The sequence below is a fragment of the Stenella coeruleoalba genome, assembly GCF_951394435.1.
Source record: "Stenella coeruleoalba genome assembly, chromosome: 13".
Classification (NCBI taxonomy): Eukaryota; Metazoa; Chordata; class Mammalia; order Artiodactyla; family Delphinidae; genus Stenella; species Stenella coeruleoalba.
The window spans coordinates 55,803,015-55,823,016 of NC_137159.1; the positions used below are offsets into that span (position 1 = coordinate 55,803,015).

General features: G+C 39.0%; 1 protein-coding gene across 8 annotated transcripts in view; it reads right to left on the bottom strand.

The window, feature by feature from the left end:
- The window catches only part of MTA3 (metastasis associated 1 family member 3), a 164,109-nt gene that overhangs the window by 54,692 nt on the left and 89,415 nt on the right, over positions 1 to 20,002 (bottom strand). For all 8 annotated transcript variants that reach the window (XM_079940382.1, XM_079940381.1, XM_079940379.1 and 5 more), the window contains one exon: positions 17,343 to 17,442. In XM_079940382.1, coding sequence (XP_079796508.1) covers positions 17,343 to 17,442 — 100 coding nt within the window. The remainder of the gene's footprint in view (positions 1 to 17,342; positions 17,443 to 20,002) is intronic.

Sequence of the window (20,002 nt, forward strand, 5' to 3'; positions counted from 1 at the left end):
TGTGGCCAACTGGCTCTTAAGATGTGTGACATAACAGAGCCTTGACATGAGCCTGTGCATTTGGACTTATGATACTGACTTCTGTCAACAGAGGATGAGAGATACATGCATCAGATGTGGACCTAACCTGCAGCTTCTCACCCGAATCAGCACAGTACAGTTCAGCAGAATCCTAGACAATCTGTACAGGGGTGCATGAGAAATTAATGTTTGTTGTTTATAAGCCAATGAAATTCTGGGCATTGTAATAGATACTGCATTTTCCCTTTTGAGAATTAAGAGCTTATTCACCCAATGCTTAGAAGTGCTGTGAGCAAACAGCCTACAGCGCTGCTCCTCTTTGGAATGATCTCAAATTCAGAAAGGTTCATCATCCAAGGTCATGCCCTCTTCCTGGGGCAGCCAGCATCCAATGATGCAGGAGGGTAAAGGGTGAGGCTTTCATTCACACTGTATCAGAGCCTACCTTCTCCCTCTGTTCAATCCTGCCTCCTTCCCTTCTCTTCCACAGGTGTTGATCCCAAGAGTACTCCCTAATAAACTTCCAGCATGCAAATCTCATCTCAGAATGTGTTTCCCAGGAACCCAATCTGTAACACGTGACATTATTTTTGGCAATGGCTAACTGAGTCCCATATATATTCAATACTATTGATTTGCTCAGTTAAGAGTTTTACAAAAATTTTACATGTATAACTCCAGCACAAATTATAGCATTCAGACCATCAAATCTATTTTAAAATTAATGAGCATATGGTTTTTTCCAAGTAGAAATAGAAACTCTCATGAGTAAATCTCAAACCACGAGCAAGGCAAAAATTTTTATATATGAGAAGTATGCCATCCAGTCAATTTTTGCTTCAATGCACAGTACTCAAAGCAAAATCCCTCACTCATAATCAGATTTGTTGACTTGGTTGTCATTCACTAAAATCAATCTATAAGACACCCAAGAGCTATGTTCTTATGCGTACTCATACCTTTTGATTATTATCACGAGAAAGCTCCAGGGGCAGCAGGCCATAGTAGCCCCATGGCCCTAATGTCACTTCCAAACCTACCCTGAGCATAACTGTGGGTTCTTCCCCCCCAGCTCTGATTCCGGACACAAACCAGGCAAATATGAAATACAGCTATGTGAAGACACTGGAGAACAAGCAATGCAGGCAAGAAGGAGAGGCTAAGATAGTTCAGGAAGAGGAAGTATGAGAGATGAGCTTCCACACTGACCCGAGCTTTAACTTTGAGGTATTTTCTAAACTGCTACAAGAGAGAACAGACCAAACAGAAAGTTAGCTGTGACTAGGCTGAGGTGAAAGTGGGCAAGGCCTAGGCAGCACAGTCCTCAGGAGGATTATATTCCAGGCCCTAAAGGAAATCACGATATGTTAAAATAATTGGTATCATACATGCTCTCTGATCACAACCCCCAAAGCAATTAAGATAGATTTATTAATTTAGACAGAACCACATTTCCTTGGAAATTAACTCTCAATCAAATGCAAAATTATAAAGTAAATTAGGAAATACTTAGAACCAAGTGGTAAAGAAAATACTACATATAAAAATATGAGATACAGAGGGACATTTATAATCTTACTTACTAATAACAGAAAAGTAGATAAATGAAATTAATGGGCTAAAAATTGGTCTTGTAAAGCTGGTATAGTTAATATCAGGGTAAAGCCAAAGAAAAGTAGAAGGAAGAAAATAATAAAGAGCAAAAATAAACAGAAAACAGACATACAATAAAGAAGATCAACTAAACTAAAATTTCATTCTTTTAGACAGTAAAAGAGAAATTTCTGGCAAAACTATCAAGAAAAAAATGGGAAATGACACATAAACAATAACAGGAATAAAAAGTTATTTATAACTACAGGCATCAAAAAATTTCCTAATTAAGAAATACTATCGGGGAATTCCCTGTTGGTCCAGTGGTCAGGACTCTGCGCTTTCACTGCTGGAGCCCAGGTTCAATCCCTGGTCAGGGAACTAAGATCCCATAAGTTGCACCATGTGGCCAAAAAAAAAAAAAAAACACCTATGAAAAATTGGAAAACCTAAGGAAAAATGGAAAATCTCCTGATGTAACTGACCAAAAGGAACTTTAATAGAATAAAAACTTACTCTAATTATTAATCAAATTATAACCACAACCCAAATGGAGGGACATGGTGCAAAATAAATGGCCTGTGCTCTTCAAAATGCCACAAAAGAGAGAAAGAATGGTCACAAAAGAGAGAAAGAATGAAGAACCGTTCAGGATTGAAGGAAATTAAAGAGATATGACAAGTAAATGCAGTAAGTGATTCTCAAGTAGATCCTGGATGAGAAAAAAGAATTTTTTTCTCTTATTCTAAAGGATGTTACTGAGACAACTACGAATCTGACTAAAGCCAGATTTATAGTACTATATTGTTAGTGATATTAAATCGTTATAGTACTATTGTTATAGTACTATAACAATGTTCATTTCCTGAATCTGCAAATTGTATTGTGGTTCAGTGAGAAAATATCCTTGTTCTTTTAGGAAATACCTCCTCAAATAATACTTGGCAATAAAGGGACATCCATTTTGTAACTTACTCTCAAACTGTTCAGAAATAATAATAATATGTATACAGAGAAAGAATGATAAAGGAAACGTGGTAGATGTAAACATTTGGGGAATCTGGGTGAAGGGAATACAGGAAATCTTAGTACTATTTTTGTATTATCTCAAAATACAAAAATAACAAGTTTTAAGAAATTATAACAATAAGCCTTCATTAACTCACACTTGTAAAATCCAAATCTCTTCACCCTAGACAAAGAAGTTAAAACAATTTTCATTGTATTTCTCCATAGTTCAATTCTATGGTGACTTTCTAATGTTTCTTATATTAGTTGTCAAATGCATGGGAGAAAAGTAAAGTAAAAGGCAACATACACCCAAAACAAAAAATAAAACAAAAACAAATTTAAGCTTAAATTTAAAAGAAAGAGATGGATAAACAGACCTTAACACAAGCAAACAATTCCCCCTAAGACAGTCTGCAGTGTCTCTAAGTCCATTTAATATCATTTTAAAATTCTTATCTGCAATACATCATCAGACAAAAAGGAAATGTGCCTAATGTAGAATATTATTGCCTTAATGATGTATTTAGAAGGAAGGAAAATTTCACGTTTCATACTTTTTACTGCAGTGGTAGTCCATTAGTTCAAATTCTAATTTTACAGTCTTGGAAACATGGATAGTACTCATAAGTTTTAGCAAACTGTGGTTTTTGTTTGTTTGTTTTGCAGTATGCGGGTCTCTCACTGCTGTGGGCTCTCCCATTGCGGAGCACAGGCTCTGAACGTGCAGGCTCAGCGGCCATGGCTCACGGGCCCAGCTGCTCCGCCGCATGTGGGATCTTCCCGGATCGGGGCACAAACCCGTGCTCCCTGCATCAGCAGGCAGACTCTCAACCACTGCGCCACCAGGGAAGCCCAGCAAACTGAGTTTTAAAAATTATGTGAATTCTCATTTAATCAATTTTACATTCATTTTGAAGACCAGATTTTTTTTATGTAAGTTGATGCCTAAAATGTTAATCAAAAGATTCATATATTCTGCTGAGTACAATTTATATAAACGATGTAATGACTATGATTTCCAAAGTGTTCTAAATTCCTCAAAGCCCTAAATGAAGTGTGTGATTTGAATAGGAATCACAAAGAGATTGTGAAGTGCATGGTCAACAGCTGGCATTTTTACAAAGAGTATCTGAAGAATAAAACTATTGTTGGTTAAATCAACTTTCTCTTATCAGAAGAATAAGTTAATTATCTTTTCTAAGGTCTTCTTGATGGGAAAATTTTTATTGTAAAAAGTATAGCTTGTTTTAAGCAGAAGATTTTAAACTGTATAGTGATTTCCTTGTAACAACTATATTAATATGTATGGTTAATTATAGCCTAATGACCATATTCAAACTTGATAACCTACTACAATGAGAATAAATATGGCATGAAAAAACCACTTTCAGACAATCGATAATGCTATAAAATCAGAAGAAAGTAAATGAGACTCAACAAAGACGGGGGAGAGGGGAATGCATCATTGTCATCAGCTCAACAATAACAACTAATATTTACTGAGCTCTTACATTGTGCCAGATACTGTTCCAAATGATCTACAAGTATTACCTTGTTTAATCCTCAAGTTGATATCAAAAGGTAAGTCAGAGACAGCCTTTCCCAGAGGCTGGAGGGGGACACTGAGGCACCACCTACTTTCTCTCCTAGTGAGGACAGGGGCTCAAGAGCCAGAAGAGCCCAGTGTTTGTAAACACTGCCTTCAATGAAGGTGCATAAACTGCTGAACGTAATTTCTTCTAGAATTTTGATGGAAGCTCAAAAAGACTTGTGACGTAGCAATAAATCAGTTGTCTGCCACCCAACCTGGACAGCCAATGGCACAGGGAGCTCTACGCTGCTCCAGAGAACGCAGGGGCCCAGGCCCAAGGCATGCTCTGGGGAGCCAATGCAGTTCCACCAAGTTCTATATGCTTGGATACATGTATCAGCAACTTATAGGGGTATGTCTGCATACCCTCTTCTTGTCAGTCCATAACCTCAGGGCAAATAGATTTTATTTCCACTGCAGATGAGGAAACTCAGACACAGGGAGGTTAAGTAACTTGCATAAGGCTATATGGATCAAAAGCTATAGCTCTAAGGGGAAAAACAGAATCATAAAAGTAAATCCAGTGGTACACCAAGGTCCATAGCAGCATTATTCACAATAGCCAAAAGGTAGAAGCAACCCAAGTTTCTACTGACAGACGAATGGATAAACAAAATGTAATATACACATACAAGGGATTATTATTCAGCCTTAAAAAGAAAGGAAATGCCGACATACGCTACAACATGGACGGCCTTTGAAGATGTTGTGCTGAGTGAAATAGGCAAGCCACAAAGGGGCAAATATTTTATGGTTCCACTTCTATGAGCTACCTAGAGTAGTCAAATTCAGAGAGATGTAAAGTAGAATGGTGACTGCCAAGGCCTGGGGACTGTTTTAAGGATCTGGTTTCTTAAGGATCTTAGGTTTTTGCCCTAAGTGCAACTGAAAGCCACTAAGAGGATATAAGATAGGGGACAGCAAAATCAGAATTGCATTTTTAAAAGACCAGATATAATATGGAATTAGAGACGTTCCAGCATGCAATTTCCTCCCTACTAAATCAACATAGCCTGACCTTTCTTAGAACCAGAATTTAGCATGAGGAAACCTAAGTTTCTAGTCTTATATAAGTTACTTAACCATTATCTCTAATATAGTCTATCCCAGAAGATTTCTAAGGCCCCCAAAAACTCAAAAAGCTTTTATCTAGAATCGTACCCTCCAACCTGCTTTAGTCCTCAGAGTCCAGACAAAAGAGAAATCCAGTATCTCTGCAATTACCTATTCTCTGAGAGAGAGGCTTTGTTCCAGCAATAGCTCCCTAACAGTGCACACGGCACTTGGCCCTTCCAGCCATGAACAGGAAGTAACAGGCTAGAAAGTCCAAGAACTACTCTTAAGTAACTACTTCAGGGTTTACTCTGTTCTAAGTAATTTTGTATCCATAATGCAGGGGGACAGGGGAGTGAATGTAAGGATTACTGAACACTAATTTCTTTTTCTTTGCAAATTGCACTAAGTATACTTCCCATTTTACTGAAACAAAGGTGAAATCTATGAAGCCTCTGTGGCTTTAATGTTTTAACAATTATAAATCTCATTATATGTCTTAGACTAGCCGTGTTTGAAATTCACAGCCCAGCTACCTGAAAATGAGGAAGTTATATCCAACAATCCTGCAGACAGCTTAATTACCTGCTCCCAAAATATTAGTGGTGATTTGATAAGTAGCATATATTGTCTTGGATAAACAGATATGTCAGATAGGAATGCTGAAAGCCGACTGCAGTCCTCACAGGACAAGACACAGGGAAAATCACCTGTACAAGCTACCCAGGACCCAGCAGTTCCACAGCCCTGCCCTCTCCATGGTCTCCAGATCCATGGTCTGGTCACCTGATAGAGAAAGGTACTAACCTGACCTGTGCAGGCATGTGAACACTGAGAGAAAAATAAGACCCCAATTCTTCAAATTCAACTAAACAATGAATCCATTTTCATTTAATGGCACAAAACAACTTAGCAGCCTTTCATATGTTCTTCTTGGAAAACAATCTGCAAAACTCATCAACATATTACTAATTTTTAACCACTCCCATTCAGTTTTACAGAAATGCCTCAATATCTTATATTTTAACATCAAAGTAGAAGGCATGATATCACCAGGCAAACAGGATTGAAGGTGTAGGTCATGGCATCTGAAATAACAAGAGACAATGACTTCTTCCTGCTTTTGACTTCTAAAAGATGTCAATTTTATGCAACTGAAAATAATATAATCTCAACACAATAACATACAGAAAGAGTCCAAGTGAAGTTGAACCTAGAATAGTTAGAGCAGGAAACCAAGACCCATAAATGGTGACTCCCCTGGTGGCACAGTGGATAAGATTCCACACTCCCAATGCAGGGGGCCTGGATTCAATCCCTGGTAAGGGAACTAGATCCCACATGCATGCTGCAACTAAGAGTTCACATACCACAATTGAGGAGCCCATCTGCCACAACTAAGAGCTGGTGCAAACAAATAAATAATATTTTTAAAAAGACACATAAATTTTGCAGACAAAAGAAGAAATCTTGTGGACTTCCCCGGCAGGCCAGTGGTTAAAAATCCACACTACCACTGCAGGAGGTGTGGGTTCAATCCCTGGTCAGGGAACTAAGATCCTGCGTGCCGTGCGGCGTGGCCAAAATAAAATAAAATAAAATGAATTTTTAAAAAAGAATAACGGGATTAGGAACCAAGAGAGCAGAGTAGAAGGACGAGCTCTCACTCCCTCTTGAGAGAACACTAGAATCACAACTAGCTGCTGGATAATCATGGACAGGAAGACACTGGAACTCACCAAAAACGATACCCCACATCCAAAGACAAAGGAGAAGCCACAATAAGATTGTACGAGGGGCGCAATCACAGTAAAATCAAATCCCATAACTGCTGGGTGGGTGACTCACAGAATGGAGAACACTTATACCACATAAGTCCACCCACTGGAGTGAAGGTTCTGAGCCCCACGTCAGGCTTCCCAACCGAGGGGTCCAGCAACAGGAGGAGGAATTCCTAGAGAATCAGACTTTGAAGCCTAATGGGATTCAACTGCAGGACTTCGATGGGACTGGGGGAAACAGAGACTCCACTCTTGGAGGGCACACACAAAGTAGTTTGTGCATCGGGAGCCAGGTGAAGGAGCAGTGGCCCCACAGGAGACTGAACCAGACTTACCTGCTAGTGTTGGAGGGTCACCTGCAGAGGCAGGGGGTGGCTGTGGCTCACCGTGGGGACAAGGACACTGGCAGCAGAAGTTCTGGGAAGTACTCCTTAGTGTGAGCCCTCCCAGAGTCCGCCATTAGCCCCATAAAAGAGCCCAGGTAGGCTCCAGTGTTGGGTCGCCTCAGGCCAAACAAGCAACAGGGAGGGAACGCAGCCCCACCCATCAGCAGACAAGTGGATTAAAGTATTACTGAGCTCTGCCCACCAAAGCAACAGTCAGATCTACCCACCACCAGTCCCTCCCATCAGGAAACTTGCACAAGCCTCTTAGATAGCCTCATCCACCAGAGGGCAGAGAGCAGAAGCAAGAACTACAACCCTGCAGCCTTTGGAACAAAAACCACATTCACAGAAAGATAGACAAGATGAAAAGGCAGAGGGCTATGTACCAGATGAAGGAACAAGATAAAACCTCAGGAGAACAACTAAATGAAGTGGAGATATGCAACCTTCCAGAAAAAGAATTCAGAATAATGATAGTCAAGATGATCCAGGACCTCGGAAAAAGAATGGAGGCAAAGATCGAGAAGATGCAAGAAATGCTTAACAAAGACCTAGAAGAATTAAAGAACAAACAAACAGAGATGAATACAATAACTGAAATGAAAACTACACTAGAAAGAATCAATAGCAGAATAACTGAGGCAGAAGAACGAATAAGTGACCTGGAGGACAGAATGGTGGAATTCATTGCTGTGGAACGGGTTAAAGAAAAAAGAATGAAAAGAAATGAAGACAGCCTAAGAGACCTCTGGGACAACATTAAACGCAACAACATTCGCATTATAGGGGTCCCAGAAGGAGAAGAGAGAAAGAGGACCAGAGAAAATATTTAAAGAGATTATAGTTGAAAACTTCCCTAACATGGGAAAGGAAATAGCCACCCAAGTCCAGGAAGTGCAGAGAGTCCCATACAGGATAAACCCAAGGAGAAACACGCCGAGACACATAGTAATCAAACTGTAAAAAATTAAAGACAAGAAAAATTATTGAAAGCAGCAAGGGAAAAATGACAAATAACATACAAGGGAACTCCCATAAGGTTAACAACTGATTTCTCAGCAGAAACTCTACAAGCTAGAAGGAAGTGACATGATATACTTAAAGTGATGAAAGGGAAGAACCTACAACCAAGATTACTCTACCCGGCAAGGATCTCATTCAGATTCGATGAAGAAATCAAAAGCTTTACAGACAAGCAAAAGCTAAGAGAATTCAGCACCACCAAACCAGCTCTACAACAAATGCAAAAGGAACTTCTCTAAGTGGGAAACACAAGAGAAGAAAAGGACCTACAAAAACAAACCCGAAACAATTAAGAAAATGGTCATAGGAACATACATATCAAGAATTACCTTAAACATGAATGGATTAAATGCTCCGACCAAAAGACACAGGCTTGCTAAATGGATACAAAAACAAGACCCATCTATATGCTGCCTACAAGAGACCCACTTCAGACCTAGGGACACATACAGACTGAAAGTGAGGGCATGGAAAAAGATATTCCATGCAAATGGAAATCAAAAGAAAGCGGAGTAGCAATACTCATATCAGATAAAATAGACTTTAAAATAAAGAATGTTACAAGAGACAAGGAAGGACACTACATAATGATCAATGGATCAATCCAAGAAGAAGATATAACATTTATAACTATACATGCACCCAACATAGGAGCACCTCAATAAATAAGGCAACTGCTAACAGCTATAAAAGAGGAAATCGACAGTAACACAATAATAGTTGGGGACTTTAACACCTCATTCACACCAATGGACAGATCATCCAAAATAAAAATAAGTAAGGACACAGAAGCTTTAAATGACACAATAGACCAGACAGATTTAATTGATATTTATAGGACATTCCATCCAAAAACAGCAGATTACACTTTCTTCTCAAGTGCACACAGAACATCCTCCAGGATAGATCACATCTTGGGTCACAAATCAAGTCACAGTAAATTTACGAAAACTGAAATCATATCAAGCATCTTTTCTGACCACAACACTATGAGATTAGAAATGAATTACACGGAAAAAAACGTAAAAAACACAAACACGTGAGGGCTAAACAATACGTTACTAAATAACCAAGAGATCACTGAGGAAATCAAAAACTACCTGGAGACAAATGACAATGAAAACATGATGATCCAAAACCTATGGGATGCAGCAAAAGCAGTTCTAAGAGGGAAGTTTATAGCTATAGAAGCCTACCTCAAGAAACAAGAAAAATCTCAAATAAACAATCTAACCTTACACCTAAAGGAACTAGAGAAAGAAGAACAAACAAAACCCAAAGTTAGCAGAAGGAAAGAAACAATAAAGAGCAGAGCAGAAATAAATGAAATAGAAACAAAGAAAACAATAGCAAAGATCAATAAAACTAAAAGCTGGTTCTTTGAGAAGATAAACAAAATTGATAAACCATTAGCCACACTCATCAAGAAAAAGAGGGAGAGGACTCAAATCAATAAAATTAGGAATGAAAAAGGAGAAGTTACAACAGACACCACAGAAATACAAAGCATCCTAAGAGACTACTGCAAGCAACTCTATGCCAATAAAACGGACAACCTGGAAGAAATGGACAAATTCCTAGAAAGGTATAACCTTCCAAGACTTAACCAGGAAGAAATACAAAATAAGATCAGACCAATCACAAGTAATGAAATTGAAACTGTGATTAAAAATCTTCCAACAGGGCTTCCCTGGTGGTGCAGTGGTTGAGAGTCTGCCTGCCAATGCAGGGGACACGGGTTCGTGCCCCGGTCCGGGAAGATCCCACATGCTGCAGAGCGGCTGGGCCTGTGAGCTGTGGCTGCTGAGCCTGAGTGTCCAGAGCCTGTGCTCCGCAATGGGAGAGGCCACAACAGTGAGAAGCCCGCGTACCGCAAAAAAAAAACCGAACAAAAAAACAAACAAAAAAATCTTCCAACAAACAAAGGTCCAGGACCAGATGGCTTCACAGGTGAATTCTATCAAACATTTAGAGAAGAACTAACACCCATCCTTCTCAAACACTTGCAAAAAACTGTGGAGGAAGGAACACTCCCAAACTCATTCTATGAGGCCACCATCATCCTGATACCAAAACCACACAAAGATACTACAAAAAAAGAAAATTACAGACCAATATCACTGATGAATATAGATGCAAAAATCCTCAACAAAATATTAGCAAACAGAATCCAACAACACATTAAAAGGATCATACACCATGATCAAGTGGGATTTATCCCAGGGACGCAAGGATTCTTCAATATACACAAATCAATCAATGCGATAAACCATAATAACAAACTGGAGAATAAAAACCATATGATCATCTCAATAGATGCAGATAAAGCTTATGACAAAATTTAACACCCATTTATGATAAAAACTCTCCAGAAAGTGGGCACAGAGGGAACTCACCTCAACATAATAAAGGCCATATACGACAAACCCACAGCAAGCATCATTCTCAATGGTGAAAAACTGAAACCATTTCCTCTAAGATCAGGAACAAGACAAGGATGTCCACTCTCACCACTATCATTCAACATAGTTTTGGGAGTCCTAGCCACGGCAATCAGAGAAGAAAAAGAAATAAAAGGAATACAAGTTGGAAAAGAAGAAGTAAAACTGTCACTGTTTGCAGATGACATGACACTATACATAGAGAATCCTAAAGATGCCACCAGAAAACTACTAGAGCTAATCAATGAGTTTGGTAAAGTTGCAGGATACAAAATTAAGGCACAGAAATCTCTTGCATTCCTATACACTAATGATGAAAAATCTGAAAGAGAAATTAAGGAAACACTCCCATTTACCACTGCAACAAAAAAAATAAAATACCTAGGAATAAACCTACCTAGGGAGACAAAAGACCTGTAATGCAGAAAACTATAAGACGCTGATGAAAGAAAGTAAAGATGATACCAATAGATGGAGAGATATACCACATTCCTGGATTGGAAGAATCAATATTGTGAAAATGACTATACTACCCAAAGCAATCTACAGATTCAATGCAATCCCTATCAAATTTCCAATGGCATTTTTTACAGAACTAGAGCAAAAAATCTTAAAAGTTGTATGGAGACTCAAAAGACCCCAAATAGCCAAAGCAATTTTGAGGGAAAAAAACAGAGCTGGAGGAATCAGACTCCCTGACTTCAGACTATACTACAAAGCTACAGTAATTAAGACAATATGGTAGTGGCACAAAAACAGAAACATAGATCAATGGAACAAGATAGAAAGCCCAGAGATAAACCCACGCACCTATGGTCAACTAATCTATAACAAAGGAGGCAAGGATATACAATGGAGAAAAGACACCCTTTTCAATAAGTGGTGCATGGAAAACTGGACAGTTACATATAAACGAATGAAATTAGAACACTCCCTAACACCATACACAAAAATAAACTCTAAATGGATTAGAGACCTAAATGTAAGACCAGACACTATAAAACTCTTAGAGGAAAACATAGGAAGAACAGTCTTTGACATAGATCACAGCAAGATCTTATTTGATCCACCTCCTAGAGTAATGGAAATAAAAACAAAAATAAACAAATGGGACCTAATGAAACGTCAAAGCTTCTGCACAGCAAAGGAAACCATAAACAAGATGAAAAGACAACCCTCAGAACGGGAGAAAATATTTGCCAACAAATCAACAGAAAATCTCCAAAATATATAAACAGCTAATGTAGCTGAATATTAAAAAAAACAAACAACCCAATCCTAAAATGGGCAGAAGACCTAAATAGACATTTCTCCAAAGAAGACATACAGATGGCCAAGAAGAACATGAAAAGCTGCTCAACATCACTAATTATTAGAGAAATGCAAATCAAAACTACAATGAGGTATCACCTCACACCAGTTAGAATGGGCATCACCAGAAAATCTACAAACAACAAATGCTGGAGAGGGTGTGGAGAAAAGGGAACTCTCTTGCACTATTGGTGGGAATGTAAATTGATACAGCCACTATGGAGAACAGTATGGAGGTTCCTTAAAAAACTAAAAATAGAATTACCATATGATCCACCAATCCCATTACTGGGCATATACCCAGAGAAAACCATAATTCAAAAAGACACATGCACCCCAATGTTCATTCCAGCACTATTTAGAATAGCCAGGTCATGGAAGCAACCTAAATGCCCACTGACAGACAAATGGATAAAGAAGATGTGGTACATATATACAATGGAACATTACTCAGCCATAAAAAGGAACGAAACTGGGTCATCTGTAGAGACGTGGATGGATCTAGAGACTGTCATACAGAGTGAGGTACGTCAGAAAGAGAAAAACAAATACCGTATATTAACACATATATGTGGAATCTAGAAAAATGGTGCAGATGAAGTGGTTTGCAAGGCAGAAATAGAGACACAAATGTAGAGAACAAACGTGTGGACACCAAGGGGGGAAAGCAGCGGGTGGGTGGGGGTGGCAGTGTGATGAATTGGGCGATTGGGATTGACATGTATACACTGACGTGTATAAAATGGATGACTAAAAAGAAACTGCTGTATAAAAAAATAAATTAAATTAAAGAAAAAAGAATAAGGGACTTCCCTGGTGGTCTGGTGGGTAAGACTCTGTGCTCCCAATGCAGGGGGACCGGGTTCAATCCCTGGTTGGGGAACTAGATCCCACGTGCATGCCGCAACTAAGAGTTCTCATGTGACATGCTGCAACTAAGAAGCCTGCATGCCACAACTAAAGATCCCGCATGCCTCAACTAAGACCCGGCACAACCAAAGTAAATAAATAAATAAATATTTAAAAAACAAAAATAAATTAAAAAAACAAATCTTCAGTGCTGCCTGATCCACGACAGACAACAATGATACTTAAACCCAAGCCATTTTAACAAGAATAAAACAGAAGAGGTAATCTAGTGGAGAAAACTCCTCAGCAGGAGTTAAGATCCAAATCCTATCTCTGAAACCAGGTTTACAAACAAGACAAAACAAAATTTCCTAAACCTGAGTATATTTTGGCTTAAAAAAATTTATAATATAGTAAATAATTTAACATAATGTAATTAAAAAGTGACTCCAAATTGCTAAGTATTAAAGGAACTAAAACAGAAGAGACGGAAACACTGGAGGGTGTGAAAGTACTAGAAGGAGCATAATAGGCAAGTATTACAAACAACACACACAAAATGATATTTAAACCAATTAAGGTATAAAGGTTGTATGCCCTTTAAAATGTTTCTTTCAGGGCTTCCCTGGTGGCGCAGTGGTTGAGAGTCCGCCTGCCGATGCAGGGGATACAGGTTCGTGCCCCAGTCCGGGAAGATCCCACATGCCCCGGAGCGGCTGGGCCCGTGAGCCATGGCCGCTGAGCCTGCGCATCCGGAGCCTGTGCTCCGCAACGGGAGAGGCCACAACAGTGAGAGACCCGCATACGGAAAAAAAAAAAAAAAAGTTTCTTTTATAATGGCCTTCACTAACAAAAACAAACACTGCTTCTTGAAGACTCTGCCCTCTTCCAAAAGAAATTCATCTGCCGTCCCAGCAGTCACCAGCAGTGGGAAGCAGAGAGTCGCTGCAGCTGTGAACCAAGAGCAAACACACCTGGCTCTTCACCTGTCAGACCCATCTTCAGGCAAATCCCAGCCCCAATTGTCACAAGAGCTCTATCCCATCTCAGGAACAGGCTTTGCACTCTACCTCCTCAGTGTAGAGGGAATTCGCTGGATTACAACAGAGATAGCACCCCCCTTTATAATCTGGGAAGCATTATCTCTTAAGAACGGTGTTAAGTCACAAGACACTGGCTACATAAGTAACAAGATCATGCAACATCATGCAACACTAGAAAAAAACTTTGCAGATTTTTATATGAAAGAGCGTTTATGTTATACTGTTAGGAAAAACATGGGGTAGAGGGGAGACAAAATATAAAACTCTATTTTAAATAACTTCAACTATATATTAAAAATAAAGTGACGTGGAACTTGTCTTACCAGCTATCGGAATTTATTATACTGTGGTGCTTTCACAGGGACAAACAGATCAATGAAACAGAAGAGAATAGATTAAGAATCCTAAGCATATCTAGGACCATGAAATAAGATAGAAGGGGCATTACAAAATCATGAGGAAACAACAAATTCAATAAAAGGTGCTGGAATAATTAATTTTCCATATGGAGAAAAACAAAATTAGACCCCTACCTCACTCCATTCTTAAAAATAAAGTCCAGATATATTTACAGGCTGAAAATATGAATAAAACTTTAAAACTATTAGACAAAAATAGAATAATAATGTAAGTGAAGAATGGACAAAGGATACATGAATCTAAACTACAAAGACGAAAAAATCTGAAGAGCCAATATGAAAATATGCTTAGCCTCATTAAGTAATCAGGGAAATACAAATTAAAATGAGGCAGCATCAGGTTAGTGAAAAATTTTAGTCTGAACATACCAAGTGTCCAAGTGTTGAAGACAATGTAAGAAAATAGATGCAGAAAGAAAAAGTCATTAACTGCTTGTGGGATTATAAATTTCTAGTATGGTATATAACAGAATAATTTGGCAACACGTGGTCAAACTGAAAATGAGCACCACCCTACAAATAATTATTCCAATTCTAGTTACAGCCTAGAAAGCTCGCACACATGATCAGAAAGGACATGTGTTAGAATTTCCACTCCAGCATTATGGGTAATAGCAAAGGAAAATGTTTTTAAAGCACTCCAGATGTTCATTGGTAAGAGAATAATGTGGTGTAGTATTTTGTGAAAGAATACTACAAATACTACCAAGGAGTTAAAAATGAGTGAAAGAGGTACATATTTATTAACATGGCTACATCTCACTAATAAGCAAATAGCAAAATGTTACAAAGTAGATTTAAACACATGTAAAACAATGTTCATGTTGTTTTTGGAAATAACAATACATAGTAAAACTAGAAAAACACAGACTAGATACACAGCAGATTTGATATAGTAGCTGCCTCTTGTCAGGAGACAGGGATGATCAGGGCCAGGGGTACAGATGGAGGATGGGGAATAGGATTAGGGAGAGAATATTAGGGATTTCATCATTAATATAGTGGTTGGGGGCTTCCCTAGTGGCGCAGTGGTTGAGAATCCGCCTGCCGATGCAGGGGACATGGGTTTGTGCCCCGGTCCGGGAAGATCCCACATGCCACGGAGCAGCTGGGCCCGTGAACCATGGCCACTGAGCCTGCGCGTCCGGAGCCTGTGCTGCACAACAGGAGAGGCCACAACAGTGAGAGGCCCGTGTACCGCAAAGAAAAAAAAAAAAAAAAATATATATATATATATATATATATATATATATATATATAGTGGTTGAAAATCTGTTTAATTCAAAGAACTAAAATGTTAACATCTGCTTTAGGTGGCATTGCATACTATTTTATTATATCATCTTCTGTACTATTCTGTAATTTGCTAGTATATTATTTGCAATGCACAAAAAGTGGCTGAAAGGAAACATAAAATGGTAAGAATATTCTACTCTGGGTGATGAGGACAAAACTTTTTTTTTTTGGCTGCTGCTGTACTTTACTTTTTAAATTCTTAGTGTATAAGAATACACTAATTTTAGAATTGGAAAAAAATTTTTTAAACAGGTAGTGATTAGATTCCATGTAGTTCTGGTTCACATAAGTATCTGTTGACAGGATTTAAGGTTGTTACAAAGTGACACGTGTACTCTTGCATCTTCAAAAAAAAACACTCTAAAAGTGCTAAACAACCAAAATACAAACCTATTTTGAAATCCCTAAACTTTCATAAAATTTTAATGTACCAACGGAGAGAACAAAACTTGTTTCTATAAACAACATTCTAGTCTTTGAGAAAGGATAGAGAAAAGGGTTCCTTAAAGGCTATAGACTATTAATGCTTTCATCATCATCTATAACTGTACAAAAATACAAGAAAGAATTATAAGAAACAAATTTGTTGTGCATTCTACTACAAGTTTTTACACTGTCATGATAAATATTCTATGGAAAACATTTCAAATTGGAATATAATGAGAAAGTAATAAAACCTATCATTGTATTCCATTCCATCAGAAAACAAAATGCTAACTTTTATTACGTGTAATGAATATCAAACAACTTAACCTTGCCATACATCAGTTTCCTCATTTGTAAAATGAGCATCCTACCATGCCTATCTCAGAGGGAGTGGCAATCAATACAGTTAAGGAACTTCAACAGGCAAAAACATGCATGTCTGCTTTGCTGGAGGGTGCAGAGAAGGAAGCAAGTGCCAAGCCCGATGCCCAGCCACAGCAGGCATCAGTGGTATAATTAAGCTGAACGTGGGAAGCCTCATTTGATCACCAAGGGAAGAAAGGAAATAGCCTTAAAAGATAGCAACCATAATACAATGAAATAATTTAAGAAAACAGAACCTCTTTCTAATGAACAGACAAAAAAAAAAACTTTAAATATTTAATACTGACTAATGGCATGATAACAGAATAACTATAGCAATGGTTTCAAGAGATGGCTACTTTCACTTAAAAAAACTGTAGAGCACTATGTGTGAGCTACAACTATTTATGTAGTTTGGTGTAGATGGAATATAGCAAAAAAGCACCAAAGTGAAAACAGATGAATCAGAATATTGAATTGTTTTCCCCAAAATATTTTTTTATCATTTTGTACCTACTCTGTGATAGTCATTCTTACTTGTCCCAGCTCACAAACACAAGGGGTGACTTAGGAGTGAGACACTGCAGTTAATCAACCAGACAAGCCGAATCAACCTAACGGTCAGCAGAGCTTAGAGCCAGGAAGTCCTCACGTCTACAACATTGCTATATTGGCTTTTAAATTAAACAAGTAGCAGAAGAAATAATAACCCCCGAATTTCAAAAAGCATCTTACCAGGGTGATGTCTCGAGAAGCTGCAGCTGCACTCATATGCAAACTAGGCTGCCGTACAGAACTGCTGCAATCAAGGGCTCGGGCGAATGTCCCGACGGCACTGGATAAACCACACAAACAAAGAGGAAAGATTAAGGCACTGTTGTTTTTTTATCTTTACAAAAAACACATTTGGGTAGCAAATGAACAGTTGTAAAAGTCAAGCAAGTTCTCTGATGTTTAAGAATCAAATATCAGACAAAAAGTATTTTCTTTACGATTTAAGAATTGACAAGCCAATTCACTACACATATGTGTCATTACAATTAAATTAAGAAAAAGAGGGACTTCCCTGGCAGTCCAGTGGGTAAGACTCCATGCTCCCAATGCAGGGGGCCTGGGTTCGATCCCTGGTCGGGGAACTAGATCCTGCATACATGCCGCAACTAAGAGTTCGCATGCCGCAACTAAGAAGTCCGCATGCCACAACTAACACCACTGCAGCCAAAATAAATAAATAAATATATTTTTTAAAACAATTAAGAAAAAGAGGCTTGTGTGGCATAAAGAAGGGAAAGATCTATAATGAAATGCCATGGAATAAAGAAGCTGGTTTCCAAATGTGCTTAAAAAATGAGAAATAAATTTGATGCAGAATTTCACTATTATTGCAAAGCAAGTTCTGACCACTTTTTTAGCCCAAACGGTGAAATCCCAATAACATTTTTTCCTTGAAATGAGATATCATCAACTGCAGCAACCTCTTCTTTCAAGGACTCAATATATAACAGATTTCCAAAAAAAAACCCAAAAAACAATTACCACAACACTGATTTTCATTTAATGATTTAGAAGGCCTTCCCATACACAGAGAACCCTCACTTCAAGAAATAAAGTGTGGCCTCCGCTGATGGCGCAGTGGTTAAGAATCCACCTGCCAATGCAGGGGACATGGGTTCGAGCCCTGGTCTGGGAAGATCCCACATGCCGTGGAGCAACTAAGTCCATGAGCCACAACTACCAAGGCTGCACTCTAGAGCCCGTGAGCCACAGCTACTGAGCCCACGTGCCACAACTACTGAAGCCCACGTGCCTAGAGCCTGTGCTCCGCAACAAGAGGAGCCATCGTGATGAGAAGCCTGCGCACCGCAACGAACGGTAGCCCCCACTCGCCGCAACTAGAGCAAGTCCGTGTGCAGCAACGAAGACCCAACGCAGCCAAAAATAAAATAAAATAAATAAATTAATTAAAAAGAAATAAAGCGTGAAATGAAGGTAAGGCTTCCCGCTTGTTGTCTGGGTTTTAAACATGTTAGCTGAGGAAGAGATTTTTTTTTAAGGTTTTAATTAAAATATAAAAACACATGCAAAAAGCACACATTGTACAGCTATTCAGTTACCACAAAGTCAATGCATCCATGCCACCAGCATCCAGGTCAAGACACAGATCATGACAGCACCCAGAAGACTCTTCGGGTTCCTTCCCAATCACTACTTCCTAGTGGAAGGGAACCAGCATCCCAGATTCTAACATCAAAGATTAGTTTTGCTCAATTGAAAACTTAAACAGAATCACATGCTATGCACACTTTTCATATCCAGTTTCTTTTATTCAAAACTATGTCTGTGGATTCACCCGTGCTGCCTGCTGTGAATGAGCTGCGTTCGTTCATTTCCTTGCTGTGAGCATTACTTTGCACGATGCCCCACCCCCACCCTATTGTTGATGGACATGTGTTTCCAAGCTGGGGCAACTATGGATAGTGCCATTACTGCCATCTGTATATGTATCTTTTTGGCACACAGGTGTATGCATTTCTGCTGCATATATATTTAGGAGTGAAACTTAAGGGATATGTGTGTTAGATGACAGCAAACAGTTTTCTAAAGCAGCTGTACCAACTTGCACTACAACCAGCAGAATATGAGAGTGCTGGTTGTCCCACATCTTCACCAGTGCTTGGCACTGTCAGCCTTTTAAATTTTTTTTTTTAATGTATTTATTTTTATTATTTATTTTATTTTTGGCTGCGTTGGGTCTTCGCTGCTGCACGTGGGCTTCTCACCACAGTCGCTTCTTGTTGCAGAGCATGGGATCTAGGCGCATGGGCTTCAGTAGTTGTGGCATGCAGGCTCAGTAGCTGTGGCTCACAGGCTCTAGAGCACAGGCTCAGCAGCTGTGGCACATGGGGCTTAGTTGCTCAGAGGCATGTGGGATCTTCCCGGACCAGGGCTCGAACCTGTGTCCCCTGCACTGGCAGGCGGATTCGTAACCACTGTGCCACCAGGGAAGCCCAGTCTTTTAAATTTTAACCATTCTGGTGGGATGTGCAGTGGTGCTTAACTGGGTTTAATTTGTGTTTAGATTTTTTTTAAAAAAACAAAAATTGAAAAAGATACTAGGTGCTTCTCATTGGTGCCTCTCATGCTGGCTTCAAGAAAAAAGAAAACATGGCCCGTCGTAATCAGGAAAAGGAAAAAAACAATGAAAATCAAATCTGAGACTGCAAAATCTACTAAATAATACAAAATCCAGATAACCTGTCTGGAGTCTCTAGGGCAGCAGTTCCACCAGTGATTCATTTCCACTCCCAAATCTTCAGTCTCCTCTATTCCACTGACTGGCTCCTCCCCAACAATGTATATATATATCAAGTCTCTTCATCGAAGCAGTTAGTGGC